Source organism: Malaya genurostris, chromosome 2 (assembly GCF_030247185.1).
Source record: "Malaya genurostris strain Urasoe2022 chromosome 2, Malgen_1.1, whole genome shotgun sequence".
NCBI lineage: Eukaryota > Metazoa > Arthropoda > Insecta > Diptera > Culicidae > Malaya > Malaya genurostris.
Genome location: NC_080571.1, coordinates 3,987,733 through 4,000,347, shown reverse-complemented (window position 1 = coordinate 4,000,347; position 12,615 = coordinate 3,987,733). Strand labels below are relative to the sequence as shown.

General features: G+C 35.5%; 1 protein-coding gene across 5 annotated transcripts in view; it reads right to left on the bottom strand.

Annotated features, from left to right (window-relative positions):
• LOC131433100 (protein salivary glands marred) overlaps positions 1-12,615 on the bottom strand; it is a 44,685-nt gene that overhangs the window by 17,665 nt on the left and 14,405 nt on the right. For 4 of the 5 annotated variants that reach the window (XM_058599905.1, XM_058599906.1, XM_058599904.1 and 1 more), the window contains one exon: positions 247-422. In XM_058599905.1, coding sequence (XP_058455888.1) covers positions 247-325 — 79 coding nt within the window. In that variant the 5' untranslated portion in view covers positions 326-422. Of the gene's footprint in view, positions 1-246; positions 423-12,615 lie in introns of those variants that run through there. The other variant, XM_058599909.1, reaches the window with a different exon arrangement.

Here is a 12,615-nt window from a genome sequence, read left to right as displayed (position 1 = left end):
CAAAGAAGAAAAAAATAAACAAACAAAAAAAAGAATGTAGACGGGAGAAAACAAAAACGCAAACTTATATCAATCTACAAGCAACTAATGTACAAACCGAAAAAAATCAAATTTCTACTTAACATCCGTACCGATACACTCCAATCTTGCGTTAGACGTTAGTTTGCTTTTATTACTAATTGCATCAATATTGATTTTTCATGGATGGAATTTTGATCCAGTATCAGATTTGAGAGTCATACTTACACAAACAGTTTGCACATTCAACAGCTACTCTTTGGTAAACGATCCACGTTTGTAATTCTAGAATACTGGCAGCGTTCATAGCTTCGACGGTTGACGGTTGTTTGTTGAACTTTGATCTATAGGCCACGAGGGAAAAGCACAACAGCAGTATCTTTCAGTCCATAACAAATCGAAATCTGCAAACAAAAAAGATGAGAAGTTTTATTTTCTTATTTGTATAAAATTATCTAGAGATATCGCAGTAGTTGTGCATGTTGAGCTGTTCAGTGTTTTGCTTTTTTATAGACTAAGATAATGCAATCACTATAAAAACAGCTTAGACTAATTTGTTGATATAGTTAGCAGATGACCAAATAATCACTATTTAACAATACCGGTTTCTCAGTTTCAGTTCCGAAAATAGTTTTCAAAAACTCCAAAATGTAACTCACTTCGATTTGTCAGAGATGGTTTACCCGATTTTTTAGCAAACTTAGATTTAAATAAAAGTTTTTACAGTACTATAAGCACATTCTATATTTTATCCGGATCCTACTTACGGTATTATAAGGGGGAGTACTACAGGGGAGCGGCGGCCCCACGCAAGCAAACCGTTTGCCTGGTCTGCCCGTTGAAAGAATCGTTTCGGCTTTCTGAATTATGCAAGAAAATCTTCGGCTTAGCTGCCTGACTGTTCACAGTCAACAAAACTAAAATCAATTCTCAATTTTTGATAGCTGCTCATTTTCTCTAGGTGTTTCTACTACAATTGTAACACTAGTAGACGAAGCAGTTTTTCAGATCGGAATGAAATTATTTTCTAAATATACTAAACGTTAGAATTCTTACCAAATACTTTGTACCACAATAATAACACACAACTCTAAAAACTGGTAAAAAATTAGATCAGCGAGAAAGAACGAACAAAGGTGATCACGAAAGACAGTTGTTGGTAGAGGAATAATGAAAAAATCAGCTGTTTTTCAAAGTAGGGCGAATCTTACAAAAGTAAACAAATCGAGTTACTCTCTCCCATTAATAAATGCTTCAAAATCCTACAATTTTGCCTAAAAATACGGTCTCTAAAAAATTCTCAATTTTAGTGATACAAAGAACTATAAAGGGTGAAACTGTCATTCCATTTGTTTATGTTAGTTTTGCCCTCCGTGTTCCATGCCAACAAACAGAGCGATACTTTAATTGCTAGTAAGGAAGGCGAAAGTATTTATTTTCTTTATTTTAAATGGTTTACGAACCTTTTACTACTGGAAATAGTAAATGAGACGATAAAATTACCCGCAGATTTATCTTAGTCGCAAAAACCAACCAATTTCACGAAAAATGCGCATGGGCGTAACTTCATAATTCACACAGGAATCATAAAAGTAAACAAATCGAAAAAGAGCTAGGCTCTTTTTATGTTGATCTACTCTGCAGGTATAGAAGAAAAGGATGCCAGAATTAAATAAATATCTTTTCTACTCAAGTAAAAGAAATCAATTTTTTATAACTAATATGTAATTTAATTATAGACAACAAGTGGATTACCGCTAAAAATGTAACTTTTTCGTGAGAAAATTATTGTAACTCACTTACTCGCCATTATATATATATTTCGGCCTGTTATGCTTCGGCTTTCCGAAATTTCGTCTTTATGTGGTAGATAAGAACATCGTCGGCCTTATGTATTTCGGCCTTTCGTTATTCCGCCTTTCGTATTTCGGCCTTTTTTTAGACTCCCATTATAAGGTAATGAATGTTAGAAATTTCAAACTGTCATTTAAAATGATGATGCGAAGAACATTAAAAATCTTCGGAAGTGTGCTGAAATCTATTCCAATTTGTAGGTTTTGTTTGTCGGGGCCCAATTGAACCAACTTTAACAAATATTCCAGAACGGGACTCACGCTAGTTTTCCAAAGATGGTTACACCGATTTTCACAAACTTAGATTCAAATGAAAACTATTATGACCCTGCACAAAACTCCCGAATTTTATCAGGATCCAACTTTCGGTTTCGGAATTATAGGGTGAAAAGTGCCTGTTTAATTTCAACAATTTTCATAAACTTAGATACTAATTAAAGGTTTTATGGTGTCAGATAAAACTGCTGAATTTTATCCGGATCCGAGTTACAACCCAACCAGATATTCAGTTTGCAACCAGATATTCGAGTGATTGGTACTAACATCTAACCACTTGCGTGACTCAAAAAGCGCAGTTTCTACTAGTGATGCCATACTGAAAATAACTTATCTTTCTTTAACATGAAAATAACTTGTTTTCAAGTAAACTAGTTGAAACTTAGTCACCATCGACATTATAAACATTGAATAAATCCAGAATACTTTCCTATCATCAATAAAAAGGCAGTAGAGTACTTGAAATCATAAACTTGATACAAGGTACAAATTTCACAACGATTCTAAAACTGTCGAGCGAAATTCAATTTTAATTGACTGTCTGTTTATGAAAATATGAAAAATAAATAACAAAAAACCCTATGTTCAGAATGCTCAAAATTAATCCAAGTAGAATGATTTCTCATTATTTTAAATTCATATATCATGAGAATTATAATATTAACACAATCGATGTTCAATCCCTATATTATTTTCTTCGTGTTTATGACAGTGCATAGAACAAAGTGACTATTCGCCTTTCACTATTTTCGCCAAAAAGTAGTTTTGAAAAAAGTAATATCCTGATTTTATTTACGTTTCATGCCCTTCTTGAGACTCCATACTGTGTTTGCCATATTCAAGCAAGGAAAAGTTTTTTAGGTTGAATTTTTGTTATCATAACGTTGGAAAACCCTACCGATAGCTATTTGAATCAATGCAGAAATTGTATATTACAATTTTATTATATCTATGTTATTGCTATATCAATTCACAGTAACGATTTACATATTTGCTTTTGTATTTATAATGGTTTCGCAAAGGAAAATAAACTTTTTTTCAACTAGTAACTAAAAACTGTGATTAAAAATTTGTTAGAATCAAGTAACGATAACTTACAAATGATGGCTAGTTCAATGTTTATGTTATAAAGAAACATTGCTGTCACCTTGTTTCAACCTGTATAACATTTAAAAAAAACATGTTCGTGCTCTTTTTGCAACATAAGGTGTGTATCGAAAATAAGCTATCCACATACATTTGTGTTGTACGCATGTATTTATGATTATTTTTTATGCTCAGATCACAGCATGCTGTGCGTTTGGCTGTCACTCTTCGTTTGTTTACTTGTTTGTGCGGTTGAAATTCTGCGTTTTCAAAATGTCGCGTTTTGAAAAGGAGGTGAAAATTAAGGTTCTTGACACATGGCTAAGTGAGAAGGGTATTACTATGCGAAAATTAGCGAAGCGGCTTGAAATTCATCATGCCAGGGTTAAAACCATCATTAATAAGTTTGGGGAACACTATTCTTTGGATGAGCTACCAGTAAGAGACAGAAAACCCGGTTCTTCCAACTCGAAACTGGACCAGAAAGTGGTATAACTAATCGTGAAGAACAAATCAATGTCAATACGTGATTTGGCAAAAAAAGCAGGAACGAGTGTCGGAATGATTCAGCGTATCAAGAGGCGAAATCACCTGAAGACCTACTTGCGAAGACCTGAAGACTTAGAAAATCTCGAAACAAAGTGTAGAACAGAAGAAAGCGAGCAGCAACAAGGGCCGGAAATTGTATTTGCGTTTTTTGCAGTGTCCTGATGCTTGCGTTTTGATGGACGATGAGACTTAAGTAAAGGAGGACTCAAAAACCCTTCCAGGTCCACAATACTTCACTGTCGTCGTTGGGGAGGATGTGAGTGATGTGGACAGGTCGATTCAAGTGGAGAAATTCGGTCGAAAGGTACTGGTATGGCAAGCAATATGTTCCTGTAATTTGAAGTCAACCATTTATAACACTACCGGAACTATAAACGCAGAAATCTATCGAGCTGAGTATCTCCAGAAGAGATTGTTACCTTTATATAAGAAGCATAGTACACCTCCACTGTTTTGGGCGGATTTAGCGTCGGCTCACTATGCCAAAGCCACTCTCAATTGGCTTGCGGAAAAGGGTATAAATTTCTTTGAGAAAAATATCAATCCATTAAATTGCCCTCAGTTTTGACCCATCGAACGTTACTGGGCAATCGTGAAGAGGGTCTTCAAGAAGACTGGTAAGGCAACTGGGAACATGCAGGAGTTCAAAAAAATTTGGGCTCGAGCGTCCAAAAAATGCGATGCAACACTTGTCCGGAACTTGATGACGAGCGTTCGATCAAAAGCTCGAAAATTCGTGAAGGAATAACTTAAATTTCATCCGTTTTTCATTATGCTCAAGTTTAATCTCGTACAATAGTTTGAATAAAATATCGTTTTTTGTCATAATTTGAAAGAAAAATTTGTGAATAGCTTATTTTCGATAAACTCATTAGTTTGGACTTAGTCGTATTCGAACTAGTTTCGGATTGCTACTTGGGAAGTTAATGAGTGCTTAAAATTTTAAACCGTCGTTTTGAGAGACGATGCAGAAAACGTAAAATATCTTCTAAATGAAGCTTAAAACCAGTCCAAATTGTAGGTCATGTTAGTTGATAGCCATATGAACCGATTTCGACTATACCGGTTCTCGGATTCCGGTTTCGAAAGTATCTGAAATAGTGGACCTCACCTCGTTTTCTCAGAGATGGTTTAACCGATCTGAGAACTATTTCAGTTTATAGGTTATACTATTTGGTGCTCAAACAAACTTTTTTCCTTTCTCATAATAAATGATTATGCAATCACTGTGAAAACCGACTTTTGGAACAAGACCCACAAGCCGAATATATTTGATGGTTAATCAATAACATATCCTGGTAGGTATTAAAGTTGTCCCTAACGATACAAATCAAGATTGAAGTATATCAAACACTGAAGAAATGTGCAGTGAAGACAATTCAAAAAGAGTCGACACCTTTCTTATAAGCTTTATTAAGGAATAAAATTTTATCTTGAGCGGCCATTCATTTGTACCGCCATACATCACAGAGAACGCATCACTGTGAGTAGAAAATTCGACTCAACGCGAGTCGAACAGCTTTCTACCTAAACGCTTCGAAACGAACTCACTGCGAGCCAACAGAGTGCATATATGATGCTTGCTTGCTTGCTTTGCCAAGCGGTACAATTCTCTGAGTGGAAGGAAAGAATGAATAAAGCAGACGCGGAATATATACAAACTGCTCGCCGCACGGGAAGAGCATCGCCGGTGAGAAAAATAATACACGAATATTGTTTCATTGATTGGATCAGCAACCTTGGCAGCAGCAGTTTAACTACCTGCAGCTTAGACTAGCAGCCGTAAACTCACGAGCCAGTATAATCGAAACACAACCTCTTCGCTTAAATGGTATTTACTGAATGAAAGCAAAATGTACAAAAACAGAAAAAGAAACGAAAGTATATCACAAAAAAACCTGTTTTAATCCACCTAGTGGTGTAATGATGCCTTTCGCATATTACTCATATCATCATAAATATTACTGTGGAATTCGCAAAAAACAACTGTTTATTGAATATAAATAAAGGGTGATTTTTTAAGAGCTTGAGAACTTTTTTAAACAATAAAACGCATAAAATTTGCAAAATCTCATCGGTTCTTTATTTTAAACGTTAGATTGGTACATGACATTTACTTTTTGAAGATAATTTCATTTAAATGTTGACCGCGGCTGCGTCTTAGGTGGTCCATTCGGAAAATCCGCTTTTTTATCGACAAATTTTGTTCAGCGATGAGGCTCATTTCTGGTTGAATGGCTACGTAAATAAGCAAAATTGCCGCATTTGGAGTGAAGAGCAACCAGAAGCCGTTCAAGAACTGCCCATGCATCCCGAAAAATGCACTGTTTGGTGTGGTTTGTACGCTGGTGGAATCATTGGACCGTATTTTTTCAAAGATGCTGTTGGACGCAACGTTACAGTGAATGGCGATCGCTATCGTTCGATGCTAACAAACTTTTTGTTGCCAAAAATGGAAGAACTGAACTTGGTTGACATGTGGTTTCAACAAGATGGCGCTACATGCCACACAGCTCGCGATTCTATGGCCATTTTGAGGGAAAACTTCGGAGAACAATTCATCTCAAGAAATGGACCGGTAAGTTGGCCACCAAGATCATGCGATTTGACGCCTTTAGACTATTTTTTGTGGGGCTACGTCAAGTCTAAAGTCTACAGAAATAAGCCAGTAACTATTCCAGCTTTGGAAGACAACATTTCCGAAGAAATTCGGGCTATTCCGGCCGAAATGCTCGAAAAAGTTGCCCAAAATTGGACTTTCCGAATGGACCACCTAAGACGCAGCCGCGGTCAACATTTAAATGAAATTATCTTCAAAAAGTAAATGTCATGTACCAATCTAACTTTTAAAATAAAGAACCGATGAGATTTTGCAAATTTTATGCGTTTTATTGTTTAAAAAAGTTCTCAAGCTCTTAAAAAATCACCCTTTATAACAAACTCTACAAATCCTGTTTACCGAAAAAAATTGTAATGAAGGATCTCGTTTTGAGTTGCAAATGTGTTGTTTCACTTAAGTAAAAGTTAAGACGATTCATGGCATGCGGTTGTTTTACTTTAGTAAAAGTTAAGACGATTGAAATATTTAGGAGTGATGGAAGAGTTGGCCTTGCTAAAATCGGATGTCAAACATTTTCGTGCCAAGTTTTTTTTTTTTGAAAACGTGTCTCTCAATTTGTTTAGCTAGTCTACAAGGAAGACTCTCGGAGCTCGAACGGACTTGACTATGAGCATAAAAGCTAAGTATTCAAATCGATGTATTATTATTCTTTTCAATGTTACCCTCTATATAATCTGTGCGATGGCTTCACTACCTGGATTCATTGGCTTTTTTCATATATATATATTTATATCTATTCATTCGATTTGATTTTAATAGTATTTTACAGAATGGTATTTGTAAAATTGACAGACGACGGATTCTCTTTACTTAATTTCTCTTCTGATGATAGCTCACCAATGTTGACGTCTACTTTATACCTATTTGTATGGAATGACATTTGCGCCCCATCGTTGGTTTAGTGAGCAAAAAAAAAGGTCTCAAGGAGGATGGTGTAATTTGCGCCTCTCTAAACTACACTAAACGTTGAACCAATATTAATAATAACAACTTCATTTTCTCATAACCGGAGCTTTCAGTGGATTTATCAATTTTTTTACTTGGATCCAGCTTCTTGTGAAACATGATTTTTTAAGAGTATCTTACACCCTGCATAACTCAAACTACAATATCTCTTCATGTTGAAAATAATCGAATCCCACCATGTGAAGGCTGGGCGACATTTTCGTAACTTTTATGAGAACATCTTTTTTTTTTTTGGTCACCGCAACTTTGTTCAATTATGGTTGTTTGTTGATTTTTTTCGGTGAGAATTAAAACACTGTTCTTAACGTTTTTTGTTCAGCATAACGTTTCGGCTTACTACTCTTCAGCCATCGTCGGACGCCTACAGCATATATTTTTCGTCATTAAGTACATACATTTTACAATTCAATTTGTATTTGTACATCAAATAACAGTCACAAGAAAAGCAAACAATCGACTTACATTCAACAAAACTTTTACAAGTTTTGTTGAATGTAAGTCGATTGTTTGCTTTTCTTGTGACTGTTATTTGATGTACAAATACAAATTGAATTGTAAAATGTATGTACTTAATGACGAAAAATATATGCTGTAGGCGTCCGACGATGGCTGAAGAGTAGTAAGCCGAAACGTTATGCTGAACAAAAAACGTTAAGAACAGTGTTTTAAATTCTGACCGAAAAAAATCAACAAACAACCATAATTTTTTTATGAGAACAGTTTTGATGCAGCTTTTAACTGATGATTGGAACGAACGACGATAAATGTGACCGAAATATCGCATCTGATGTACGTCTACCTATTTGGTTATACGTTTCTTATCTAAGGTAGAGTGTGATGCGTCGTCGTCATTCCGTAAAGTACACGGACAAAAAATCCGTTACTGCTGTCATGATTAGAAAATCATGAAACCAATCATTTTAACTTATCATGAAACCATGAGCAATAACTCTTCTCCCATGAAAATTAATCATGGTTCGAAAATGCGTTACTTGAGGAATGTATTTCTTTCAAAGCTCGTAATTCTAATTTTCTACCCGGATATCACTTTAAACCCTCTACCTCAAGTGATGTGATAGATTGCTCAATAGATTAATGGTAAGGAAAAAAACAGACATTGAAACGCAAGAACTACTGAAAATGTTTACTTGATCCTGAAGCATATTAATAATCTGTATTAATATTTCATAATCGTGTTGTTTTACCCACCGGCTGATAGAGAATTGACAACATAAAGATAATTAACCGAAAATTGACATCATAAGAGACTAAGCACGGCTACACTACACTACGCTTAGATATAACAACACCAGCTGTATTGATTCACCTAAATATTTTAAATAAGACTTTTGCAAACGATGTTTTGAAAACATGAAAGGAAAAATCAATCCGCGGTATTTGAAAGAATTCGACATAGAGTTTCTTTTTAAGAGGTTTGATTTACAGGTGTTTTTTTTATGTTGTTAGTTTAAGTGTTTAAATTCTGAAACACAAAATCCAAACTGGAGCAATGAACGCAAGTAAACAAGCTTCAAAATCGTTAATGATTCTGATCAAAAAAAGTTCTTTTCACTATTTTGCTATTGAAATGTACATCATTTGAGACTATAGTTAAAATCACGTAAAAAATACGTTCATCTCACCATTCCATTTCATTCATATTTGGAATCTTCATATTTTAGAACATTACGCCTAAATTTATGTGGCAGAAATTACCATCGTAGCAGAAACACGCCTGAAGTTATACCCATCGACGTCAAGTGAGTTACGTTTAAATTTCAGCGAAATCAATCCAAATGGATCATGATCCGAGAAGTTTTATTCATGGTGTATTATCATAACATGAAAATATATTATTTTCCCCAAATCATGACTCATTTTGCTCATTTCTAGAATCGGAATTCTGCCGGTGTAGGTAAAGCATACAACATTTGCAAAACGCAACGCAACGCTTATATGTTAGTATGTTTATATGCAGCTAAGTATTAAACATTCACATTGTGGTTAAGTATTAGGTATTCACATGTAGTATTCACATGAGTATTAAACATTTACATCTGTATAGTACATCTACAGGAATTGTCCTGTCTTCTCCGGTTTCTGTACAATAAAATAATGAAAATGGACCATATTTTCTACCGTTTCAAGGAAGTTTCCGAGTTACAACGATCTCAAAACAGTTGAGGCAAAAATTGTTTTGCCATTTTTTTTAACATCAGTCTTGAGTCGAAATGATTAAATAATTTAACATACTGATGACGCGTGCAAAGTTTCATCCTAGTTGAAACAAGTCGGTCCTTATTTTGCCATCCTATAGATCCACTGGGTTCCTGCTTCTATATCGTGAAAGGCGACAATTGTTGGAGTTTCTTTTTCCTTTCAGTTATCAGATATTTCTAACGTTTCACTTCTGATTACTCTATTTTACTAAATTATCATTCAACTTATCAATTTCTGGCTAGTTTCGGAGAAAAGTTTGATTGGGTTTGTTTTCTTCTTCCATGTTATTGCTTGTATTTCAAGATTATAAATGGAGTGATAAAAATCAACTATTGTGTAAATCCGTTTATATTACAAAGTTAATAACAGAGATAACATATATCGGTATATGGAATAAATAGAAAAAATACTTGTTTGTTTGATAAGTTAGTAATTTTTTCTCGGTAGTCGGCTGCCCAGATCAACCAATATAATCAATTAATAATTTTAATAAATAATTTAAATAATAAAGCGGAAATAATGAACAATCAAGAGACGCGTGGAATCGGTTGATCTTTGTTTGGTGATTTAAAATTATTTTATAAAAAAAAATAGAATATGTCACTACAATTTTGTCTAAATCCTATTCACTTGTTTATTTTGTAGCCGGTAGCTCTATTTAGAAGAAATAAGGAAGTTTTGATTCGTTACGCAATAGTATTTCAAATTTTTCTTCAGTTTTCACGAGTAAGAACTGTGAATCAAGACTTCCCGGGACTTCAGTATCGGATACTGTTGAAACGTTCACTCGGGAAGTCAGTGAGTTTAGTGGTGCATCCGAGCATCTTGAAACCGGAACATACTAAGACGCGCGACCATGATTGAAATATATACTAACCAATATCCTTCTCTCGTTACACTTGTGGAGTGCGCAGTAGTATATACGGCTTCTGGTAACAACAAGTGTTGGACTAACATCCCTTCCCATTCCTTAGACGATCTACGTTCGGGCCTGGCCGGCGCCGGTACTAAGTATTGCATTCTGGGGTTACCAGAAGATGTACATTGATTTACCAGTCCCAGGTCGGATCAATCTACTCTAGAAATTTCCTGTGCAATTTCAGCTAATCCCGATCAGTAACGGAGTAGCAACCAGGGGTGGTCGCTCAAGGTGAAGCTCAAGATCCGAGAGCCGAATATATTATTCGATTCAGTTCATGGAGAACACAAAATGTCTGTATGTGTATGTTACAAATAATGTCATATGATTTTTTCGATTATAGTTGAAGTGATTTTCACAATTCTAATTAATCGTTATAATCCCAAAGAACGCTATTGATTTTTTTTTTTCGAATTCGACTTCTTGTTCCGGAATTATAGAGCGATGAATGGAATAACTTTGAATTAAAAGTCTTGATAATATGCGTGAATTCTCGTAGCTTTAGCTAGCTGATGGCCTAAAAAAACTAATTTGGTAATACCGGTTCCTGGTTTAGGATTCCTTATCAAAAAAGTGTTCGAAACTATTCGGTGGTATAGAGTAGAGATGGTCGGGTAAACAATTTCTTAAACCCGAACCCGATCCGTACCTTGTTTGAAAGCGCTCTTAAGTACGACGTATGTTTCCTTCATCATCTCATATTTGTCACAATCACTGTACGGACTTTTGGAAGGTAGTACCTCTCATGTCAGTCTTTACTCTTCTAACTTATTTACACCTACCAATACAATATTCAACAATGCACATGGAAACGCATAATTTTACCGTAACCCGTTTCAAGACTTGATTTTTCAATCGTCGCTTTGATCGATCGCGTCAATTTGACAGAAGTCCCGAACTCGTGTACATTTTGCTGCAATATCGATATCGAGTTGCGCTGTTCATGACATCGATGACAAGTTTCGCATGCTCTGATAAGCTCTTCCACACCGTTTGTTTTATCTAAAAAAAAACTTTGAGAGTGCTACAATATCGACACTGTGTTGTCGTGTGTTGTTTGCCGTGTTGTTTTTTAGATGCAATTGATCAGTCTTATGACTTTAACATTATGTTTGGTTAATTCTATCAGATGAGCAACTTGAAAAAATATTATGTTTATTTCCTTGGGTAAACGGCATCTATAACAATAACAATCTGGATACTGTTGAGCGAATGCATTGCGCAGGGAAAGCAGATCTCTGTTCTAACCAATGGGTTTTCCACAAGACGGGATGAATGAAGAAGCCCAGTTGTGTATCGATACAGACAGTCCGCTATCGAAGAATTATGTACTTATACATTTTCACATTGCAATCTCAATGGAACAAAAGAAAACGTGATTTGGCCCAATAGGTTTCTATCTTTCACATCCGCTCAAACACAAATCGAGTTTGCATGAAGCGTCCATTTGTTGGCTACAAAATCAGTTCGTTTCTTTCTGTTTTCTCGTAAAAGGCGATTTCCTTGGTGGTCAGCGGGCGTTTCTGAAACGTGTTGTTTCGCTACCATTTGCCTTTTGCAAAGCGTTACCGTTGGCTGATCTGCTCTAATGAAGCTAGCGTGACAGTGAAATTATCAGGTTTACTCTTCGATTGTTCCACGTCGAGCGATTGGAATGTGGGGCTGTTCGATTTTGCTTGTTCAATATCGCATGTACAAATTAGCAGACGTGCAGTCGATGTCCGATTCCACCGGCACGGCCCTATCGAATGCTTTTGCTTCCGAGATGATATCAAGCGAAATCGAATTTTGTGTAAACGGCTGTCATGACAGAATGTAAAGCTTGAAGAACTTTTAGCGTATCGATTCAACAAGAAATACGAGGATTTCCAATAAAATGCGATAATCGTTGAACTTTCATAACGTTAAACAGTTGATCACCAATTCATTTTCATTTGTTTTAACATATGCATCCAAAAATTGAATAATCTAACGTGATCTTGGCGATCAATTACTCCTTCGTTTTGGCCACAGAATTAATGGAATAGATCTTCCGTTTGAGATTTGTAGAAAAATTTTTTAATCGGTTTATAGTGTGAAGTGCAACGCATTGAAGCGTCTATCCTGGA